This window comes from Condylura cristata, unplaced genomic scaffold (genome assembly GCF_000260355.1).
Source record: "Condylura cristata isolate star-nosed mole 26May11 unplaced genomic scaffold, ConCri1.0 scaffold00023, whole genome shotgun sequence".
Lineage (NCBI taxonomy): Eukaryota > Metazoa > Chordata > Mammalia > Eulipotyphla > Talpidae > Condylura > Condylura cristata.
In genome coordinates, this window is record NW_004567124.1 from 30544333 (window position 1) to 30569950 (window position 25618).

General features: G+C 33.5%; 1 protein-coding gene across 3 annotated transcripts in view; it reads left to right on the forward strand.

Annotated features, from left to right (window-relative positions):
* The window catches only part of DPH6 (diphthamine biosynthesis 6), a 143434-nt gene that overhangs the window by 52405 nt on the left and 65411 nt on the right, over positions 1 to 25618 (forward strand). For all 3 annotated transcript variants that reach the window (XM_004687939.2, XM_012728492.1, XM_012728493.1), the window contains one exon: positions 23540 to 23613. In XM_004687939.2, the coding sequence (XP_004687996.1) occupies positions 23540 to 23613 (74 nt within the window). The remainder of the gene's footprint in view (positions 1 to 23539; positions 23614 to 25618) is intronic.

The following is a 25618-nucleotide window of genomic DNA, read 5'->3' on the forward strand; positions in this document are numbered from 1 at the left end:
CAGCCAGTTACTGCTATAGTGACTGATGTTTTTAAAAATAGGTGCCATCTTTTAAAAAATATGTCATTTATAGTGAGTGGGTATCTTGCAGAAAGGATGCCAGAAATACAATCAAGTATGTATTTTCTGTATTCATTGATGAACTTACAAACTGCTGGATGATTTTATTGTTTGCTATCCACAAAGTAGCAGTATCAGTCTTATATTTTTCAGATTTCAGTAAAACTTCTCTCACTATTGCAAAATTACAGTGTCTGTGACCGTCAACCAGATTTTTTAAATTCTGTTTTCCTGATTATACTTTCTTTTCATCATTATAGCCTCACAGAACTCTATTATATGTAATGTGTAATATATTCATTTTTCTTTTCCTCTTCAAAATGATATTTAATTATGTGAGTTAGTTTAGTGATTTTTTGTTTTCTAACCTACAAACCCATTTGTACAATAATAGTGAGTATTGTTAAGCAAGAGTCTGACATAGAGTTTTTGAATTTACCACCAACTTATCACTTATACACTAAATATAGCAACACTGTGGTACATTATCAAATTCATCTTAGACTCATTGTGAGAAGGGATAAATAAGAAAAGGCATATGAAACTGCTCCATAAATTCATAAGTATTCTACCCCAAAAAAGCTATTATTAGACATGATTTTGACAGAAAGTAAAGCATGACCAGAGATTAATGAAGACATGTGACTTGGTGGTAGAACACTGGATAACTGAAAAGAACAACTGGCTACCATATTTATGATAAGTATAAATGAGGAATTAGTTTAGCTGTTAAAAATTGCTTCCCTGTCTACATGCAAAAAAATGAAACTGGACCACTACCTCTCACCGTACACAAAATCAACTCCAAGTGGATTAAGAACGGAAACCATAAAATACCTGGAAGCAACGATGAGCCAAACACTACACAACATAATCTTCAGCGGCATCTTTAAAGATAGAGCACCCAATGCAGTGACAGTGAAGGCAAGGATAAACAGATGGGACTACATGAAGTTAAAGAGCTTCTGTACAGCGAAAGAGACATTACAAAAGACAAACAGCTATCCCACTGATTGGGAAAAATTTTTCTCACACAAAACTAGCGATAAAGGATTAATCACAAAAATATACGGAGAACTGACGAAACTCAACAAAAATAAACAACCCCATCAAAAAATGGGCAGAAGAGCTAAAAAGACACTTCTCCAAAGAGGAAATGCAGATGGCCAACAAGCATATGAAAAATGTTCAACATCACTTGCAATAAGGGAGATGCAAATTAAACCCACAATGAGATACCACCTCACCCCAGTGAGAATGGCACATCTTCAAACAACTAGCAACAACAAATATTGGCGAGGATGTGGAGAAAAAGGAACTCTCCTGCACTGCTGGTGGGAATGCAATCTAATACAACCACTATGGAAAACTGTTTGAAGTTTCCTCAAACTGCTAAACATGGAGCTTCCCTATGGCCCAGCAATCCCACTCCTAGGTATCTACCGAAAAGACACAAAAACACTGATACAGAGACACCTGCACCCCCATGTTTATTGCTGCTTTATTTACAATAGGAAAGACATGGAATTAACCCAAACGCCCAAAAGTAAATGACTGGATTAAAAAGATGTGGTATATATACACAATGGACTATTACTCAGCAATCAAAAAAGATAAGCTCATGCCTTTTGCAGCACCATGGATGGAGCTGGAAGGGATCATGCTTACTGAAATAATCCAGAAAGGGAAAAAAAAAAATACCAGATGGTTTCACTTATAGGAGTAATGTAGAGGACTGGGGTGTGGAGCTCACAAAATGATATAAAAATAAACTATTACATTATTTAAAAAGTAAATTAATTTTAAAACTTGCTTCCCTGGTGACTCAAGGGGTTAAAGTGCAGCACTGTAAAGCTGTCTGCAGCAGCCACAGCACTAGTTCAGTCCTTGGCCAGAGAGGTGACCCACATGGCACAGCAGATCTCTACTATCTTTCTCACAGCCCCCATCAGCAGTGTATTTCAATGGGCTCTGCCTGTTCTGCTCCCTGCTTTGTCTTTGGTGAATCCTCTCACTCCCTGCACCTCTGGTCTGTACTCTAGTTCTTGTATGCATAATTAATAAGTCTTTTTTAAAAAATTGCTCATACCTGAAGATAATCCATGCTGATATTTTGAGGAGAGGGTGAATTGTGGAATGTAATTGCCTTTTTTATGACCCATTTGTGTAATGATATTGACAAAGGAAAGTAAGACCACTTATTTTTTGATATGGTAACATACCCTGAGCTACAGTTGTATAATAATGATTCAAACATTAATAAGACCACACATGGTAACATAAAAAATACAATCTCCTTCATCAAGGATTTGGAGTGAATTAGAGTTAGGAGAATTTTAATCCTTTCATGCGTTCCCCATGGCCATTTAATGCTTATCTCCTTCCTTGCCACTCATGGGAATTTCTGACTCTACCACTTATATGACCTCAAGCAAGTTATTTAGCCTGTGCCTCAGCTTTCTAATCTTTGTAGTTAGGATAGAGTGATGATACCTACAAAGTGTTGTTGTAAAAATTAAATTACATTAATACATGTTAAGTGTTTAGAACAACATCTAGTATGTGATAAATGATCAACAAATATTAAAATTATCATTTTTAAAATTTTAATGACATGTCCATTATTTTGCTACTTTTTAGAGACCTTCTAAGTTTTGCTAAACATAAGAAATGCTTGTTTGAATTTCATTTCTGTGAATAGTACTTTCCTTCCCTTTTTTTTTTTTTAAGATTTTATGTATTTATGCATACAGAACTGGGATACAGGTCAGAGATGCGGGGGTGAGAGGATTTACCAGAGACAGAGTGGGGCAGAGCATGCCAACTGATGAAGTACACTGCTGAGGGGAGCAGCGGGCGGGTCAGGAGAGGTCTGCTGCGCCATGTGGGTCACCTCCAGGGCCAGAGATCGAACTCATGCTGAAGTGGCTTTAGCTTCTTAGTGCTGTGCTTTAACCCACTATATCACCTTCCCTTTTTAACATTATTTTTAAAAATTCCAAACATGCATAAAAGTAGAAAGGACACAAAAGGAATGTAAAAACAGGAAGCAGAGATCACTGAGGGCCATCTTAGATGCTGCCAATCTTCTCCCAGATGTGTTCAACCAAGTTGTACATAGATTCCCAAAGCACAAACACATCTTGTTATAAGTGAACAAGTTTTAGAGTCATTTTTTTTAAAGATTTATTTATTTGTACATACAGAACTGGGGTACAGGGCAGAGGCTCAGGGGCGGTGAGAGGCTTCGCCAGAAACAGAGTGGGGAGCCGAACAGGCAGATTGATGAAGTACACTGCTGAGGGAAGCAGTGGGTGGGTCAGGAGAGGTCTGCTATGCCATGTGGTCACCTCCGGGGCAGGCGGGAATCGAACTCATGCTGAAGTGGCTTTAGCTTCTCAGGGCAGTGCTTTATTTAACCCACGGTGCCACCAGGGAAGGCCTAGAGTAATTTCTTATACAGCATTAGATAACTGATAAATTTTTTAAATTATCAAGATATAACCCAACTTTATTCATTTTTATTTCCCTGCCCATAAATCTACCATCTGTATATACATTTTGCCTCTTGTGAACATTTCATATCAGTATAGTCATACATATTTAGTCTTTTGAATATGGTTTCTTTCCTTAGCATGTTTTTTAAGTTCATCCATGGTGTACGTGTATCAGTCTGTTTTTCTTTTTTCTTGTTGAGTAGTATTCCATTATATTGCTATATCACATTTGCTTTAACCCTTTAATGGGAAATTTAACTGTTTCCAATTTTTAACTAATTTGCATAATGCTTTTATGAGCATTCACATGTAAGTGGTGTGAACATGTGTTTTTGTTTTTCCTGTGTAGATACAGGAATGAAATTATTGGTCAGATGGTCCGTTTATATTTAACTTTTTAAGAAACAGTCAAGCCTGTTTACAAACCTGACTGCAACATTTTAAATTTCCATCTTCAGTGAATCAGGGTTTCAGTCTCCCTGCATTCTCACCAAAGGTATTATCTGTCAACCCCCCAGAAATCTGACTATTAAACTGAAGTTTTCAGGGTTGGGGAAGGTTTAGAACAAAGCAGGCACAATAGACTATAGTGAAGGACTATAAATGTCTTGATGGTGATGTGTTAGGTATGATCCTATAAATCATACAATGTTGTAAACCAATGTTACTTCAACAAAAGATATTTGATTTTTTGATTGTACACATAGTAATAAATGTTTTGGAATTTCATTGTGGTTTTTATTTGCATTCCAATGACTAAAGATGCTAAACATCTTTTCATGTGCTTACTAGTCATTCACATGTCTTCTGTGGGAGCATATTTATTGCAATCCTTTGCTCACTTTTTAGTTAAGCTGCTCTTACTATTCAATAGTAAAATTCTTTATATATTCCGTATGCAAGTCTTTTATCAGATCTATGATTTTTAAACATTTTTTGAGTCCATAGTTTATTTTACATCTCCTTAATGACCTTTTTTGAAATATGAAAATTTAAATTTAAGGAAGTATAATTTGTCCATTTTTTTCCTTTATGAATTCTGCTTTTGGTGTTGATTTTAAGCTAAGGCCACTCAGATTTTTACTTTTGTTTCTGTTTTATAAATTAAAATTAAACATAACCTTTAATTTGCAATGTAACATATTTTTAGGTGTTTTTTTTCTAGTATAGTGCATATGGCATCCAGTTGTTTCAGCACCATTTGTTGAAAAACTATCCTTTTTTTTTCATTGAATTGCCTTGAGTTTGTCAACAGTTAATTGGGCTTAAATGTAATGGTTTGTTTCTAGACCCTCAATTCTATTTCATTGATTTATATGCCTATACTTATTCCAGTACCATTGTCCTGATTATTTTGTTTTTGTAGTAAATTTAGTGTTGAGCAATCAGTTTCCTCTGGTGTCCTCTCTGCTCAGACTCACCATCCGCTGGGAGTGTATCTAGCTTAGGAGCCTCTGATATCTCCTGCATATATGTGTGTAGAGCTTATAATTGTGTTCCATGTTTCATTTTCTGGGTCTCCCTGTTAAACATCTGGTTAGACTGGAAGTTCACTGCTAAAGCAAACCAGGACTGCAGACTTTCATCTCATTGGTTGGGCAATCACAGTTGTTACTGACAGTGCTGCTGGGTGTCACAAAAACAACTCCAAAGTTCACTAGCTTTTCATATATAACCACTTCATAATTTGTTATATAATAATGGTTATTTCACATATCTCCATGATACTTATTGCTCATCCAGATTTGTCACTACTTTGGGGACACAGGACTTGCTAGTAGCAAATCCATTTGCTTACTGAAAGTTCTACCTTATCTTCTTTGAAAAACTTGTATAATTTTCCTTTTTAAAAAATTTTAAAATTTATAAAGAAGGTAAAAATAATATGATGCCCTCCATATACCTCTAAGATAGAGTCAACATTTAACCTGTAATTCATCTTGTTTCATATATGTGCCCACTTACTTCCCTCCCTCCATTATCTTGAGAAAAATACCAAATGTTAAAATATCATTTGTTTATATTTCAGCATCTGTCTTTAAGTTATATGTAAACATAATGGCAATACTATTATAACACTTTAAAACAATTCATAGTCATTTCTTAATTCATTTTATATCCAGTGATCATATTTATAGATGTCTCATGTGTTACATTTTTTGTTGTTTTTACAGTTGTTTAGTTTAAATCAGAATCCAGTTAATTTATGCATTATAATGTACTGATGGGTCTTTCAGTCTTTTAGTATATTTAGATATATGCATGCATATTAAGTGTGTATATACTCATATATTGTGTGTGTGTGTGGAACTTTTTTGTTGAGCAAACTAGTAGAGTTTCCCATAGACTGAGAAAAATGTGTTCCTTTGTTCTCTCCAATTTCTTTATAACTTGATACTTGGTTCTAACACTGTGCTGTCCAATATGGTAGTTACCTATCGTGTGCCATTATATAAATTTAAGTCTTAATTAATTGAAATGAAAGTATTTAATTGTATTTTTATTGAGGTAGCTTTGGTTCATAACACAGTACATGTTTTAGAGGTATAGACTCTACCCCTTCAAATGTATATTGCCACACAAAACCTACCATCAAGGTACCCATGATCCTCCACCATAGTCCATTGTGCTCCCTCCTCTTTATGCTCTCTCCCGTATACTTCCTCCCCTTCTAGTGGCGTCAAATCTAGTCAGATTTCTAGGGTCTGTTATTGATATCGTTTTGTCTGAGCCTTTGTTTTGTTTCTCTATTTTTCATATGAAAGTGAAACCATCCATTTAATATTTGTCTCTCTCCTGACTTATTTCACTGGAGATAAATCCCCTCCAGTTCCATCCATATTGTCACAAATGGCAAAAGTTCATCTTTTTTAATAGCCAAGTAATATTCTATTGTGTATATGTTGTTGCATCACATCTTCCTAACATACTTACAAATATTTGGACACTTAGGATGTTTCCATAGCTGACAGTTATAAATAGTGCCACTATAAACATAGGTATGCATATATCCCCTCAAACTAAAATTCACTAAAATTTAAAGATTACTTCCTTAACCCCATTATCCTCATTTTTCATGGTCAGTAACTACATGTGACTAGTTGTTACCATATTGGGCAATACAAGTAAAATATTGCCATCATTACTGAAAGTTCTGTTAAAAAACAATGATTTAGAAGTTTTATCAAAGTCAGGTTTGATTTTTAAAAAAACCTAAGAATATATCAAATGATTTGATGTTTAACTAGCAGGAGATTTATAATGTCTAATTTTTTGTGATGTTAGCAGCTGTAGATGACTGTTGGTTAGATTTATTGCTATAAAGGAGGTTGAAAAATAGTGATTAATGTTTCTTTCATTCCTGTTTCATAATATTCTCTAAATTCTCTATTATTTCTTAACATTATTTAGTTACCAAGCAGTTTAGTAGCATAGTTCGTGTAGCAAAGACAGGACAACTTTTAAATTCTTAATTTGTTTAAAAATATTTTCTTGAAGAGGGCCCTCCTTGGTGGCGCAGCAGGTTAAAGCACAGCACTAAGAAACTAAAGCCAATTCAGCATGAGTTCGATCCCTGGCCTTGGAGGTGACACCCACATGGCGGGGCAGACCTCTCCTGGCCCGCCCGCTGCTCCCCTCAGCTGGGTACTTCTTCAGTCGGCCTATTCTGCTCCCCACGGTCTCTGGTGAGTCCTCTCACCACCCCTGTATCTCTGGCCTGTACCCTAGATCTGTATGCATAAATAAATAAATCTTTAAAATAAATAAATAAATGAATGATTAAATAAATAAATATTTTCTTAAAGACAATACCCTCAAATATAAGGTAGTTTAATTTCTTTTGTTAAATAATTTTACTGGAATTCTTGAATATTATTATGCTGTATGTAAAATATAATGCTTTTTAATTATTTTGATTTAGGAAGAAAATATTAAATAAATTACTGCAAGTTTAACTGTACAATCCAACAAAGATGTTTGCTATTAATGTAGCTGGGATTGCATCAAAGCCCACACAGTCCTTAGATTTAATTGTTGGCATTATTCATTGATACTTTATCACTGCAGAATAATTTATTAAATCTTGGTAAGTTTATGTCAATTCATTTTTAAATACAGACCATCATCAGGTCTCTGATGGAGGTCATTCTTACAGGGGATTTCTTAAAAGAATTACCAATAGTCAAATGTTCTGTAAATATTTGAGCTGTTAAAATAACAAATTGCATCTATAAAAAACACATAGGTATGTGTGTGTATATACATACATACATACATACATATGTGACTGCAGATAATCTTTTGTCTTATTTTTTTTAGCTAATCTTGTTACATATTTCTTGTGACCTGATCCAAACCAGGAACAAAATTGAATTACTACTACAAAATCAGAAAATTGCTCTTTTGTTTTCTTTTTTTTTTTTTTAAAGATTTATTTATTCGTACAGAACTGGGGTACAGGCCAGAGGTGTGGGGGGATGGGTGGATTCACTAGAGACAGATTTGGGAGCAGAACAGGCAGATCAAGCAATGTGCTCAACCAAAGTACATTGCTAAGGCATTATTCATTGATACTTTATCACCGCGAGCCGGTCAGGAGAGGTCTGCTGCAACCAGTGTGTCACCAGGGAAAGCAGTACTCTAACTTTTTCAATGTCTAGCATGAATTACATTACTTTTTTTTTTTTTTTTTTACTTTTCATGAAAGTACATTTGAATATATAGCAATTTGAATTTCTACTCTATTAATAAATATATTATTTTACTAAATGTCTTATTATTTTTTTCCTTTCAGCTAATTTTAGTAGGTAGATTTGTCTTATAGAGTCCCAACTAAAGTTTTTGATGGTGTTTAAATTAGAATTTTTTTTGTTTGTCCTCCTTAGACTATAATTTTTGATGCTTATGTTTCATTATGCTTTTTATTTAAACAAGCTGGTAACATTCTTGCCAGATTTGAAGTTTGGGTTGTTTGCAGGAACAGTTTTGTGACCACTATTGTTAGACAGGCAGAGGTTATAAATAGGATGCATTAAGAAATCCTGTGGTATGAAAGCAGACCAGAAAGCCTTGGGGATTACTAGAAGCAGCTAAATTGTCACATCTTGGTAACCATCTAGAATTTTTTGTTGTGACCTTAAGGTAATTTTCCAGCTGCTCTTTGGTGAACTCTGAAATGTGTAAAAGTCTTGGAGAAGTGTTACCATAGTTTTAAGATATGTTTGTCCTGATGAACCCTTCCGATCAGTACATTTCCTTAAGGTATACATTGCTGCTTATAGTGTAAGGAAAACAAAACCACTTCCTTCCTGAAAATAGATTTTAGAGGGTCTGTATTAAAAAGGTTTCCAACTGGCCCTCCCTGGTGGCACAGCGGGTTAAAACACAGCACTGAGAAGCTAAAGCCATTTCAGAATGAGTTCGATCCCCAGCCCTGGAAGTGATCCATATAGTGTGGCAGACCTCTCTTAACCAGTCTGCTGCTCCCTTCAGCAGTGTACTTTATCAGTCTGCCTGTTCTGCTCCCCACTCTGTCTCTGGTGAATCCTCTCACTGCCTCTGCATCTCTAGCCTATACGCCAGTTCCTGTATGCATAAAAAAAATAAATCTTAAAAAAAAAAAAGGTTTCCAATGTATTGAAAATCAGAACTTTAAGATATGATGATCCTATTTCCTAATGTGGGTAGTAAGTTTGAAATTCGGTTGCATAACTTTTAATTTACACGAATCTCTGCTACTTAGTGGCTTATATTGGCTTGATTCTCCTCCTGTCATAAGTCTACTTACTGAAAAGTTGCAGTTGATAAAGAGGAATGAGAATCTTGTCACAGTTGAATACATTATCTGATCATAGTAGAAAAGAAGAATAAAGATGATAGGGTATTAATTTGAAATTTTCATTGTGAGAGGCTTTGGGACTTCTGTTCTGCTTTATAATGGATTTTTCATAGCTAGTGTCCATTATGTATTTCAAAGATAATTTTCTATTCTTTTCAGATTTAGCTTCTTTTTTACAGTTGTTTCTGATATATCAGTTTATGGGATAGCCTTTATCTATAGTTAAAGCAATCTTAATTAGTAATCTGAGAATGCTTTCAAAATCATAATATGCTCTGAAAGTTTAAAGATTGTATTCTATCTAATAATTGTAGAAACTTTTAAATCCTCTTATTAAAATAATCAGGCCCCTGATACTATGTATTATTTTAATTGGTATTATTTCAGTGACTGTGGTGTCCATTGTTACAGGTTAAAAATGATTTTCTTCCTTAATTAATGTAGGATGTTGCTGTGGGTTTAAACTACTCCAGATTATATAAAAAAAAATTCAAAAATTAAATTGCATGATCTTAAACACTAGGTAAAACTGTTAAAAATTGTCTTAGATTCATATAAACTCTTAGTAAATCATTAAATATTTGATTTACTTGGTATACTTGTTTTGAAGTATCCTATTTATAGCTCTGGTGATAATAAGCTTTTTTTCAGAAATGTTTCTTGGAGAATCTAGTTTTCAGAATTCCTCTCTTTTAATCCACAGCATTAGCTCCTTTATGAGTGTCTCTTTGATATACATGTATGGTAATGGAGGAGGAAAAGCCCTAATCTTGTCTTTAAATTATATTTCATTCTTTAAAATTTTAGTGTAATTTGAATGTTGACTACATTTCTTTCCAAACAGAAGTTGTTACAGTGGTGAGCAGTTCTGTTTAGTTATAGGCTTATCAGTAACCTTTACACATAATGTGATATTGTCTGAATGTCTTATTTTGTTCAGCTTTCCCTGGCACTGATGAAGCCTAAGGCTGCTGTTTCTTTGAGTTACTGATAATTTTTTTATCTGATTAACTGACACATTTAGTTGAAATCAGACACAGCCCTTAGGCTGGGCATGGATTTAATTTAAAAAGTATCAAAGGTTTGCTCTGTGTGCTATTTAATCATCATGTTTATCAGGCAAAGAAAAATTACCGGAAGGACCATAGGGAGAGGGTTATCTTAAGGAGCAGTAGCTTGGGAAATTGATAATAGCTACAAGGTAATTTACTGCTAACTTTTACATTCATTAATATAACATTTCCCGCTAATAATTACAGTGCATGTAATATACTAATTAAATTGAAAGCATTATCACTAATTTTCTTTTTGCTGAACCCTAAAATGGCTAGATAAGAAGTGAAAATGTGAAAGTGAAAAAAATCCATGTAGTCACACCAATTTAAATATTTGGTTAGTTGGCCAGAAAAACATTTTAGAAATAGAAAATGAAATTACTATGAATAATCAGAAAAACTCATTTTAGTCTGACAAGGAAATGAAATTTTTAAGTGAATGAAATCACTATGTACTCTTCACTTTATAAAATATTACATTAGCCTGACCTGTATAAGTAATATGTCTACTAGGAGCCAATGAATCACTCCTGTCCATGTGTGTGATGGCACCACTCGAATGAATGAATGTACTGAGTTGATGGAGGACGCTGATGCTATAGGCCCTCAACACTTCATAATATGATTCATTCTTTACTTGGAAAGATATTTCATGCTGCATAACAATGCACGATATCTCCATGTTAATATTTAAGAGAAAACCTACCCCCAAGGTCCTTTAACAAAACAAAAAAATCAGGAAAAGGATTTAAACTTTTATGTAATTCAGAAAATAAATGTTATAGTCTGATATACAGTGTTTGTATGATTATACATTTTAATCTAGCCATAAGCCCCTAGGGTTTTTTCTCACTTTCATTAGTGATATGCATAGGGTATAATAAAAACCAAAATGATATAGTTATTTTAGCTTGTATAAAAAATAAAACTTATAATTAAAAAGTCTTATCTTTGTAGATATAGTAAAGTATTGTGCCACTTCTAAGTGTCTGTTGTAGCAGTTCACAAATATTATTTGTTTTTGTTTGGTTTAGTTTATGAAAGTCTCCATTGTGTACATTTTTAGAACAGAGAAGTTTAGTAATTTCCATGGAAATAAGATTTATAAAACGAAAAAAACTATTAAATGGAAATCTACACATATTTTATTTTTCTTAACCACTACTGTTCTACAACTTCATATTTAATGATTGTTCTAAAGAGTAAATAAATGCACTGGATTTCTCTCTAACATACATTATTACTGGAAAGTAGAACTCTAATATTAATATCTTCTGTACCTAATTAGTCATAGACCTTTGTTTTAAAGAAGTTTCACCTCTAAGTAATCCCATTGTTTAACTCTTGAAAACTTTATAGTTACACTGAGTTTTGGTATAATTTTTTTTCTTCCTTCTAGATATTGTGTATAGTATAGTAGCAATACAATGAAACCATCAACTGAAAAAACTCTTTATGCTTCTGTGGAGACTCTTTTAAAAATTAAGAATTTAGGGTTAAAGCACAGAACAAAGCTAAAGCCACTTCCACATGAGTTCGATCCCTACCAGCCCCGGAGGTGACCACATAGTGCAGCAGACCTCTCCTGACCCGCCTGCTGCTCCCCTCAGCAGTGTACTTCAACGATCTGCCTATTCTGCTCTGGTGAATCCTCTCACTGCCCCTGCACTTCTGGCCTGTACCCCAGTTCTGTATGCACAAATCTATTAATCTTTAAATAAAAATTAAGAATTTAAATATTTTTAAAATAATAATGTTCTAGTTTTCTGATATTTCAGAATTAAAGATCATTCATAGGGCCCTCCCTGGTGGCGCAGCGGGTTAAAGCACTGCACTAAGAAGCTTAAGCCACTTCTGCATGAGTTTGATCCCCGCCTGCCCCAGAGGAGATCCACGTGGCGCGGCAGACCTCTCCTGACCTGCCCGCTGCTCCCCTCAGCAGTGTACTTCAACGATCTGCCTATTCTGCTCTGGTGAATTCTCTCACCGCCCCTGAGCCTCTGGCCTGTACCCCAGTTCTGTATGAATAAATAAATAAGTCTTTAAAAAAAAAAAGATCATTCATAATATTTATACTAATTTCTTGCATGTCCTGTTTTAGAAAAAGTGAGGCTGTGTTTTATTTGGCTTAGAACTGTTTTAAGACTGAGTCATCTATTATGCCATTACTCTAACTTTAGACATAGCCATATTTATTAGTCTCAAAATTCAGTATCAGAATAAGAGATAAGTGAAGACTCTAAACCTTTTAGGTATCAGTGAGGGAACTGAGATCCACAAAGTTAAGCACCTTGGCTAATGATCTACAGTGATTATCAAGAATACATACTTGCCAATATTCTATTTCTATTATAAGAACTTAATCAATTAATAATATTTCTTACTTTTATAGATCATCTAATGCTTTTTTATCATTTAAAATGCTATATATTGTAAAAGTTTTTTATTAATAATTAAGTAAGCCTTCTCTGTCCCAAATCATTTCCTCTGTACTATTTGTAGCCACCCATATCCATTATGCTTTTTTTCTTATTTTGTATTATTAATTTTCTATTCATGTGTCTTTTTTTCCATTTACATGTATGCTACTTGAGGCCAGAGACTGTGATACAGCTATATATAGTACTTTTTTCTTCCCATTTTTTTTTTTCATTTAGCCTTATGACTATCCTTCTTGAACATCTTTTTTTTTTTTTTAAAGATTTATTTATTCACACAGAACTGGGGTACAGGCCAGAGGTGCAGGGGCAGTGAGAGGATTCACCAGAGACAGAGTCGGGAACATAACAGGTAGATACACTACACGAAGCACACTGCTGAGGGGAGTAGCAGGCAGGCCAGGAGAGGTCTGCTGCACCATGTGGTCACCTCCAGGGAGAGCAGGGATCGAACTCATGTGGAAGTGGCTTTTGCTTCTTAGAGCTGTGCTTTAACCCACTGCACCAATAGGGAGGTCCCATTGAACATCTTTTTAACCCTCTTTTTACTTTAATTTCAGGGTTTTTTTTGGTGTTTGGTGCTTTATATCCAGAAATTAGTGACTTTAAAAAGTTAACATAATACAAGCTCTAGCAAAATATATTTTAAAACAAGATTAAAATTTCTTGTTATTTTATCAATTACATTCAGAAAAGTTTGATTTCTGTAATGACCAAAGGCTGGAAAAATGCAAAAAAAAAAAAAAGTGTGTAACTCAACTTAATCAAGGTGTCCACAAGAGCACTGCAGTATCATTAATTATAAGTGGATATCTTCTTAGTCAGCACTTGCTCTGGATAGACCTAACAAGTCCAGAATACTGATTCAAATCATGTTCTCCATTTCATGATTTCTGAAGATAATTCCACTATAGAGGCAAGTGAGAGAAACTAAATAAACATTGCTTGCTGTCTATAACTTCTGAAACCATTTCTGATCTTTGGGATTATTTCTATATTACATATATGGCTATGTAATCTTGAACCTAAAAATCACAGCATACAACTGTGTATGTATGCACGGTTGAACTATCTCCATGTTTTGTTTGACTTTCACTGTCCATCCTACTTTTATTCTGTGTAGTATTTAATGTTTGACAGCTGAAACGGGATAACTGTATTTAGATTAGACATGCTTTACTATGTTTGCCAGAGCAGTGCTTCATTATTCAGATGTAGAGATGATGCCTGAAGAGATCAAGTCAGGAAAGGTGGTAGCTGTTTCAGCTTTTTTCCCCTTCAAACTGTGAAAGTCTGCAGATAGCATGTGGGACAGCCTCTGACAGCTCCCTTTGCAGACCTGGGCCTTTCTGCCCCAGTTCTTGTTATCAAAGATCTGAAAAAAGACATTTCCTGTATATACTACTTTTCAGTACAATTACAGAGCTGATATTTATTAATTAGGTAAATTTGACTTACTGAAAAGCTATACATATCTTTAAAAAATTTTAATTATTTTAATTCTCCAAAGACTGTGCAATATGTTTTGTATGGAACATTCTGTATGAATAATGGTCAACATTCTTTTTCCTCAGGGATGCTGAAATGAATTAACTAAAAGATGACCTACCAGGGAACATTGGCAAATAGATTTGTTTTCATGTAATTAGCTTAACATATGCAGGCCACTGGCAGGTTAACCTTTAAAAAATTCTGAAAAGTACAGTCTCCGAAACTTTGATGTAATAGTTGTTTTTTTAGTTTATCAAGGGCAAAGAAAAGATTTAAGAACGTAACTGGTCCTCACTATTTGCTTCTCCTTTGTGTAATTCCATATGCTTATATGGCAACATTCTGCTCGAGTTTTAAAGCTAGTGACTATAGTTGTTGTAACAGCACTTTAGGCAATAATATGTGGATCAGGACTAATTGGACTTCTTCCCTTGAATTTTCCTTTCTCTTGGGTAGTGGAGGGGGAGAATAGCTTGGTTTAGGACTCAGTTTCCTGCCAAATTTGCTAAGGGCAAAGATTTAGAGGATTTGGTTGTTGGTGTTGCTTTTACTTTTATTTATTTTGTGACTAGGCAATACAGTCACCTGGTTCAAAATTCAAAATGTTCAAGGACACTTCCTATTTTTAGCCAAGATGGGCAGAAGTTGTGGGTAATCAGGGGACCTACTGCTTGGCATCTGAAGTGCAGGGCACTCGTGTGAAAGTAAGCCCTTCTTCACCTCGGGTATCTGATTCTATCTCCTTGTAGATAGTGTCAGAACTGAATTAAATTATAGGCATCAAATTGGTGTTACAGAATTGTACTGTAGTCTGTAGTCTAAGTGTTATAAATGTGGTAGTACTATGAGAGCAAAGGAGAAACACAGGAGAAACTGGGTTTTTCCTACCATGATGATTGTTATTTCTGATCTAGACTTATTTTCATTTCCCTAATGAAAGGAACATATATAATTGAATGTTGGAAGATTTGAGTCCCTTGGCCTGATATAATGTCTCTGGTTTTTTTTTGGTAAATACATGAAAATCATAGTATTTGCTTCATCTTTAAAAAGCTACCCCATCATTTTTCAAGGATTGTAACTAATACTCATGTAAAAAGATGAGACACCTCCTGGTTTGCATAATCTACTTTTTTTTTTTTAATTAGCATTTTAAACATGGCTTCTTACACTATATCTGACCTCTAGTTAAATATCCTATCATTGAAACTGAGCATCTTAAAGACTATTCCACCTATGTTTCCCTTTTGGTATTGTCAATGAAGTTGTTCCTATCAATTTCCCGGCTATTACTAAAGAGAAAAAAAGGGAAAGAAATTTTCAAAACAGTAATAATAAACCTCAATTCTTAATTCTTAAGTGATGGTGTTGGAAACCATTGAATTTTAAGGTATATTGCTATTCTTATTTATTAAGATTGACATATTCTAGAAAGCCTTTGCTAGACCATAAACTCCATGAAGGTATGAACAATGTCTACCTATGTATTGCTGTATCTGGAATACAGAACATATGAGAACTCAAATAGTTGTTGAATAATTTACTGAGTGAAACAAAAGTACATTGAGATTTAGTCTCCTTGCTGATTTTTATTTTATTTGGGAACTAGTTTTTGTTTGTGGTTGGTTTGTTTTAGTGACATGGTTATATTCTGTTAAGGACATTATACTGGTCCAGGGCCTCCTTGCTTTAATATCTGCTCTTTATCCCTTCCATCAAAGGTGTCCCGGGTTTAGCAGATTTAGATTCCCATGCCCCCATGCTGGCTTTCCCTTGGACTTGAACAGTGGGGACCACCGGGATGACTAAAGGTTAAAAGAGGCCCCACCCCCTACGACCCAGCAATCCCACTCCTAGGTATCTACCCAGAAGATACAAAAACACTGATTGAAAAAGATACCTGTACCCCCCTGTTTATTGCTGCTTTGTTTACAATTGGAAAAACATGGAAGCAGCCCAAATGCCCGAAAGTAGATGATTGGATAAAAAAGATGTGGTACATATATACAATAGAATATTACTCAGCAACCAAAAAAGAAAAACACATGTCTTTTGCAGCAACTTGGATGGAGCTGAAAAAGATCATGCTTAGTAAGATAAGCCAGAAAGAGAAAGAAAAATACCGGATGGTTTCACTCATAGCAGGAGTATAATGGACCAGGGGAGAAAATAACAAAAATAATGAACAACCATATACCAGAGACATTTTGCGGGGGTGGAGTGGGGAATGGGATCAAAAATGGGGGGGTGGGGAGGGAAATGCACGGGATTATGGTGATGGCACACGGGTGACTTGGTGATGGGAAACCCACAGGGATTACAATTGAGATGGAAAAAAAAAGTACAAAATGATGTAAAAATAAACTTTTGTAAAATAAAAAAAAAAGAGAGAGAGACCCCACCTTCCCTTTTTCTATACCTGGATAATCTCTGCTATAACTGGCTCACCTATAGATAAGCTTCAGCTGGACAAACTCACTAAGGTTCTAGGTTCCACCAAGGTACTTGGTTGCTGGGATCTGGGAAACTCCTCCTTAATCCCTTCAGCATAAGAAGTAATTTCTGACTAGTACTGCTGGTCCCCAAGTTACCTCACTGTGTTGCTCTTTGCTTTTTTAATTCAGTCACCTATGTTATCAATTATCTGTACTTTGCCTTAAATTCTTAGAGTGGTTTGTTTTTCTAGTTGGATTTAGATTGAGATTGTCATCAAAGTCTTAATCTTACAAAGCATAACTTTAATGTTGCTAAATAAAAATCAGCTAGCCATCCCTTTTACATTTATTAGGATCCAGAGCCATGATGCAATGACAGTATTCTTACATACCTTTTGATGGTTGAGTATAAGATATTACTGGGTGCTGTGTGGATGCTAACATATTCTAATTGAACTTAGAAAAATAATAGTATATATACTTAAATATGTTGATAAGTTAACATTCCATATTATATATATATATACATATATATATATATATATACCTTATTGTTAAGATGCCTCAACAAGTATACAGAGTAAAAGGTGTAAAGTGTTTAAAAGAGAGAGATAGATCATTTCTTGTTGGAGGGGTTGGGAGTGGTTTCATGGGTTGTAAAAAATGAGAAATGAGTAGCATGTTGGGTACCTGCTGGAGCCAGAGGGTTGATAGAAAATTGCAAATAGTTAAAAAAAAAAAAAGTAAGAGCAAAGACATGGAGAGAGGAAATTAATATGCCTGGCCTAAATACTGAATAGTTATGTAAAGAATTTATGAAAATAAATGCAGATGAGAGACCCCCTTTGTGATATTTGGCTCTGTAGACTTTACTTATCTTTAAAACTTTGACCCTGAGTTCTGTGATATCCATCCCTCAGAAATTTCTGTTTGTCTCTATGTCATTACTTTTCTTTCAAGATCCCTATTTCTCTGCACACTTAATGAATGTTACACTTCATCATGACTTTATTTTTTACCCCCATCTTTCAGTCTGCACTTCCTTTTATTTGATTTTATCTCTTCTCATGGCTTCAGCTATCACTACTGTGCACATTTATATCACCCTATTAATATCTCTTTTGAACTCCAGACCCAATTATCTCCTCTACAGCTTTCATGAATAGCCATGATCCAAAATACCATCATATTTCTCCAGAATTTGGATACTCTTTCAAATCTGCTTATTCTTTATAAAATAAATGCCATTTATCTTCATCATATGACCCAGCCAACACCTGAGAGCATTCGGGACTACTTTCTCAGATTCATGCCATTCCTTTATATCACAAATCTAGTCATTATTATAATTTCTGCCTTTGCTTAGACCTTCATCACTGCTTATTAATTTTCTCTAGGGTTTTCAAAGTAGTCTTCCTGCTTCTAAGTTGATATTTTTCACAAGATTACTCCTACATAATCTTTCCAAAATGTAAATGCAGTTGCACAATAATGCTAATGCCCTTAATATTTTGTCCTCATCAAAAAGGAGAATTAATATTGTTAAATTGCCCCTACTACCTCAAAACAGTTTACAGATTCAATGCAATATTATCAAAAATTTTAATTTTAATATTTTGAGTATTAATATTTAATATCAAAAAGTATCCCAAAAAGACATTTGAAAACCAATTCTATAATTTGCATGGTATCACAAAAGTCCCTGGAGAATCAAAATAATCTTGAGTAAGAACAAAGTTGAGGACATCATACTTCCTGATTTCCAACTATATTACAAAGCTCTCATAATCAAAATCAAATTAGTATGGTACTGACATAAAAATAGACATATCAGTGGGCACAATAGAGAGTCTAGAAATAAGCCCAGATACACATGGTTAATCAATATTTAATAAATCAAGAGTATACAATGGGTAAAGAATAATTTCTTCAATAAATGGTGTTGGGAAAACTGGTTACTCACATGCAAAAAGAATATAAAGGAATACTTGTACATCATTAATCAGAATGTAAACTGATAAAAATCACAATGGAAAATAGTATGAAGGTATTTGCCAAAGATCAGGAATTGTGAGAAATTGAGAGAAGTTAGTCAAATACGAACTTTCAGTTAGAAATTAGGTCTTATGGTCTAATGTATAACATGGTGAATATAGTTGTTAGTACTGCAGTAGTTATAGAAATTCAATTTGAAAGATTTCACTCTTCTAACCAAAACAAAAGCAAAGTAATTATGTGTGGTGATGAATGTGTTAATTAACTTGATAGTGAGAATCCTTTCATAATGTATACATATATGAAGTCATTACTTTGTACATTTTAAATCTTAAACATTTACAATTTTTTGTCAATTACATATCCATAAAGCTGCAATAATTTTAAAAATGACAAATATCTCATTTATAAAAGTTGCATTTAAAAAAATTATCTCTAATCAAAGGAAGTTTCCCTAAAGCTAGGAAATGAGTTCCAAAAGTAGTCTTTAAGCAAACTAAACCCTTGCTTGCTCTCAAACCATTTGCTTAGAAATGAATACTTGTTGGTCACTGCTTTATTCTAACAAGGATTATTATTGTGTTATTTTTGTTTGTTTGTTTTGTTGTTTTAAGTTTCACAGGTCTCATGATATCACCTTATCTTTTTAGCAGAAACTTTTTTGGGAAACTGAAGCTAGTGCAGGATTTCTGTTCAGTTTTATATGTAAGCTGAATTTGGTCTAGGATGACTTTGTACAGTTGGAACTAAAATGTAGACTCAAAAGTAAATTAAAGCATTATTAGTTTCAAATGGAAATCAATGACAAATGATTGTGATAGTTTGCAATTTTGTTGTCATTTAATTTTCAATTTTAGCAACTTCCCCCTATTTAATTGAGAAAGCTCACAAAGGGAGACAATAATATTGCAAATTAGTGACCGAATACTCTGTCATGAGCTCTCTGTTTAATGGAGGATTTCCAGATGGTGATTGTTCCCCATTTTAGAAATGTTTTGTACTGATGATTTTAAGCAGGGGGGGGAAGCCTTTATAACAAGTCAAACAAAATTTTGAGTCAAATGCCTTGGAAATTCTGTTAACATTCAGAATTATTTCAGTAGAATAGTATTCATTACTCTGGTTGTTTTATTAACCTGGACTTGTGTAATTCTACTAAAATGAAGGATTAAAAGTACCAAGAAAAAGCATCTAGTGCTTTAGTGGCCATATACATTTCTTGTTTAGTTATCCAGGCCCTAGAACATCACTGGCATTCACAAATGTTTCTTATTTAATAATGTCATGTTGCCAGAAGTCCAAATATCACCACTCAGAGCTATAATGCAAGTGTGCTTCTCTAATGAATGGTTCATATTAAAAATCTTAGAATGCCTTTCAGATGAAAAACACTTTAAATTCAACACATCATTTTTTTCTCAACAGGCAGGAACTCATTAACAGAATAATACTGGTAACTGGGGCATTTTTCAAAGAAAATAATATCCCCGATAAATGCAAGCTGCATATCTTCTCATCTTTAGAATAAGTAGTCCTAGTTTTCATTTGTAAGAAAGGACAGCTTGTTTTCAATTTATTTTGTTGACTTTGTGAGCCAGCATTTCAATATGGAGACAAGGGAATATAGAGTCAACAGATCTTATTTATTTGTTTGTATAAGGTTGCATGGACTTAGATAAGTGACATTTACTTAAGGATAAGATTATGAAATACTTGAGTAAAAATACAACATTTGAATCTGGGATTTAGTGGCAGATAATTTTGTGCTGACCATTTCCTAGTATGCTAAGCATTTATTTTGTTTGTTTTCTTTATTTTCTTGCCTTGTCTTACAATCTTCACTCTGAATTGTTTCTCATTACCTTTCTTTTCTGTCTAAATAAAATCAAGTATGCCCTTCAGGCACAGGCCCTAAGGTTACTGCCTCTGTGAAACTTTACCCAGGTTTTCCCTTTTGCATCACTTTCTTTATTACTTAGTTTTGGTGTCCAAACCTACCAGTGGTAGAGATAATTTCATTTGTTAAACTAATACAGAGTATGTGCCTATCAAATATGGTTGTATGCTTTAATATTAATTAATAAAATAACAATTGCATGAACTTTAGCATTGTCACTGGAAGAGGTTGGTTAAGCTTATTAATATTCCTTTGGTAAGAACTGAGGTATAACTCCCAGGCTGGATACTTGATTTTGACAAAATAACAAGAAGTTATCAGCCTTACTAGCATATAGACTAATACCAACCAAATTGACTTAAACCGAATATATAAGCCAGAATGTCAATTCACTAATTTATGATATAGGTCATTCTGGTGTCTGAGAAAGCCCTCAGCAGATTAGATGATGTCCACCTGCACTGATAAGGCTGTGTCATCAATGTAAGTCTCCTTCCAGAAACATCGTAAACATTATATTTTACCAACTCTTTTGCATCCCTTAGCCCAGTCAAGTTGATGTGTAAAAATTAACCATTACAGATTAGTTAATAGCTATTGTTGAAAGTGATAATGAACAAAAGGTCAGTTGCCAGGAATGAAAGGCTTCTGTCTGTCAAATGAATGAGTTAGGCCATTATCTAGGATAGTGGTGGTGGTAGTCACTAGTAGTAATAATAAGACAAATACTTATGAAGTAGTAGTAATAATAAAAGGGATTATTTTATAATGACAGAAAAAAATCTATTGTTTACTAGGTGCTGGAACAGTATTGTTTATCTGGATCATTTTATTCAATCTTCACATTAACCCTTTTGAAAACAGGAAGTAATATTGTCCTCACTTTATAGATAAGAAAACTAGACACAAAGAAATTACATAGCTTCTTTGAAATCACAGAGCTAGTGGTGGGGCTAAATTTTTAATTGATAGCAGTAACCATAATTGCTAAACAATACAACTAATGATTTATATTTAGGCACAGTTTAGCAAACTTCAGAATTCAGATAGATCTATAATTCCAGAGCTGATCAGTTAGGTATTATAAGTAAAAAATAACAGGGACGGAAGTAGAAGAGACTTCCAGAGAATGAATGTGAACTAAGGAGAATTGAGTAAGAATTATTTTAGGGTTGCCTTGAGCAAATAATAAACACAATATATTGTTAGCACATTTTAAATTGGTAGTAATTGTCAGCTATCACTTTAATAGTGGTTTGGCTTAATTTAGAAAGAAGAACACCAAGGTACTTGTCTTTGTGGCCATCATTGCCACACAATATTCAGAAGTGTTTATTTTCTTATAGCAGAACTTGAGCTAAACAACTATATGGTCTAAGACCATAAATGAAATTTTAATCTTCTAATACGCTATTCACTATGCTATGACCTATGCCATATTTGCATTTAATGAAGAACATTATGCTTTGACTTCTTCTAATGCTTACAGTATCTTTCATGAAAAGAAAATGGGTAGGAAGGTTAGAGAAAGGTTATAAACAGATGTTTTCACAAAGTTGCTGAAAAGGAAATATCTCTTTCCCTGGAAACATCCGATAAAATCATTTTATTTGGGGGAGATAGTTCTCTGGCATTTTGCAGGGGAAATTTTAAATTGGCATTATCTCCAAAGACATGAGCGAATGATTCCTATAACACATTTTTGTTTGTTTATTTATTATGATATCCTTTTAGGAAACATACTGGATTATTACATTATGTTTCAAACTACTGTATTTGCTTTTATGTGAAGTGTTGTTCTTTTTCTTTGTAGTTTTCCAAGTTTGTAAAGACCAGAGTATTAATAATGAAGTCATCTCTCTTATAATTTCTTCTGTGCTCCATGTGCTAGGATGGATTTTATGTTTATTCTGAGAATTCCTATTCAGTTTGTTATCAGTAATTACCCCCCAGTCACTTTTTTCATATCTAGTTTCTAGATAACAGTTTCCTAGTTTATACCTGTATTATGTATTTTTCATCCCTAAATATATTATCTTATACTTATTTATATTAAATCTCATCTTAGACCTGTCCCCCAAGTTCCCCAAGTTGTCATTATCCACCCAGGTACTTGATTGGTCTTTATTTCTTTCTTTTTAATCTGTCCTAGCTTTTTATCATGTGTGAACTTGATCATATTTGAATTTACCTTCTCCTCCTGCTCATTAGTGAATATGCTAGATAGACTAGTCCTCATCCCAAGAGACTCTGCTGAATATTCTGCTGGGTTTAGAAGTTATAGCTCTGTTGATAATAATTCATTTCTTCCTCCCTATCATAGAATTTTTTATCCATTGTGCTACATCCTATTATCCCAGCAATGTCTCTACTATCTCTTCTTCCTGCATTTCCTATGTCAATTGTCTTTTTTCTAAAATACAGATAAAAATCATTGTGTTCCCTTGTCTACTTATGCCATTTCTTAATTTTTTTTCAAAGTCACTCAATCTGGGAAATATCCTTAAATAGAATTTATCAAAAATTTCCACTGAACACCATTGAGGCTTTAAAAATACGTTGTGATAAATCATTTTTGGAAGTGTTTCCTAGTTTCTGCCTTCTCCATGTAAAATGATCTCTAGTTATTTGGATTTTCAGTAAGAAGAATACTTATTTCCCTGTAACAGAGAAGTGTACTTTGTGTTTTTCTCTGAATATGGATTGCATCTCATTAACTTACTCCACTTCAGGGTAGCTTTCAGATAAGACAGCTCATTTATACCTTTCTAAACATGTTACAACATCACATGTTTATTTTTGAACTTGTATTTTTTTTTCTTTTATTTTCAGGAAGAAGAAGACATTGAAGGGGTATCAGTAGGTGCTATACTTTCTGACTATCAGCGTGTTCGAGTAGAAAATGTGTAAGAGAACATTAATGACCTATATTTTTAAAGTGTGTGTCTTTGGTGGTGGGTAGGTGTGGTGACATACACCTGATGGGTGACCTTATACCTCTAAATCATTAAGGCTGCAAACCAGTGTCACCTCAATAACAATAAAAAGTATATATATTTTAAGGGTGTGAATAAATAAAAAATGAAAAAAATCTATCCAAATAATAGATATGATACTGTATACGGTCAATGGAACTAAATCTATGCATTTGCCAGGTACGAAAAATCTTTTGTTTTTTTATCCTTCACAAATGAAAAGAACTCTAATTTACCTACAGTGTGGAAAAATTAATTATGATAAAAATTGAAACAAAGTTTGTATTTTTTAATTCTTTTAATTGTAGTAGCAGTAGGATGATAAAATTTTTAAAGTAAAAAATATTTTCAGTTACTTTCCTTCCTTTTAATCTCTTATCTAATTATTTGTAACAAAAACTAGGAACTAGCTATTTGTAACAAAAATTAGAATGAACACAAATAATGACCTTATTTTAAAAAATTTAAGGAATCTCTCCTCTGATCATAGAATTCAGCTATTGGTCAATAATATTTGTGTGATTGCAATACTTAACATATAATTCCATTTGAGAATTTCTTAGATTAGTATTCTCCCCATGTTCCCTTCCCCCTAATGGGATATAACTTTAGTGAAACATTTTGTATCTACATTTCACAAATAATAGTTTATTTGATTTACTAAAAAACAAAGTCAAATTATAATATTATTATTTAATGTTGGTATGGCAAAACTCCACCTAAGTGAATTTATGTTTCATTTTTCATTTATCTAGGTAAATAAAATAATGCATAGAGGCTACACATAATTTATTAGCAAGTAAGGAATCAAAAACCTGGATGCTAGTATTAATTGTGAGCACAAATTGAATTGGAAATAAAAGATTTTGCCAATAAAAGGGACAAATGAATTAGATAAGGGCTGTATTTATGTCTTAATTTTATATTCTTTAAAAAGAAGCATTCGTGTTGACTTTTAAAACATGAATGTTAGTGGACTTGAAATTTTAAGCTTCATTTTTTATTTTATTTACTTTTTAATCACATGGTAAACTTAGATTAAAATTTGAGAAGTTTAAAAATAAATCAAGGACATGCAGGGAAAAGTACATATAAGTAAAGGAGAATATGTTAGTCTCATATTTGGGGGGCTGTTGGAATCATTAGAGTATGGAATGTAGAGATGGAAGTGGAGGAGGTCAAATCTATGTATTCTGAAAAAGTTGTCCTTACATTCTGTCTGCCTACATTTGAGATTAACTGATCAACAGATGGAGTGGATTGCATATCACTTCAACCATGTGCTAAAAATAATATTCTCAACAAGTTTTAGATCATATTCTCTCAGAATTATTTAATTTACAAATTTGTATTTTAAATAAGTTTAAGCCCATATGATTTAATGGATAATGATACTATAGATCTGACATGTTTATGAAAGTTTGAAAACCAAATGGAAATATGCTCCTAATTAGGAGGCCTCTTTATAGCTAAGAATTGTGTAATAAGGATAGGAAGGAGTCATACTTTTTAATCAATTTTTTAAAAAAGCTCCTTACTAAACAGGGTAGAGAAACTGGTAGAATATTAAATATTGATGAGAGGACAGCAAGAACTGCATTGCTTATGTTACATGGGTTGTTTCAGTTTTATTATTTTTGTTCTTACTAACTACCTCAATCTTATTTTAGATGCTCTGAGACATTTTACAAAGGAAAAGTATATGAAAAAATCTCTATAAGAAGGAAAGTTTGATGTCTTTGAAAGTCAGGATATATGTAATGAAGAAAACTGATATTTTGAGACTGTGTATAAGCAAGTGACTAAGCATATGATACATTTAATAAATCCTGGGATTTTCTGAAAAAAGAAGAGATTAGTGTGGATTGGAGTAGTCAACTACAAAAACCATACAGACTAGGAATTATGCATTTTAGAGCCATATAATGTATATATA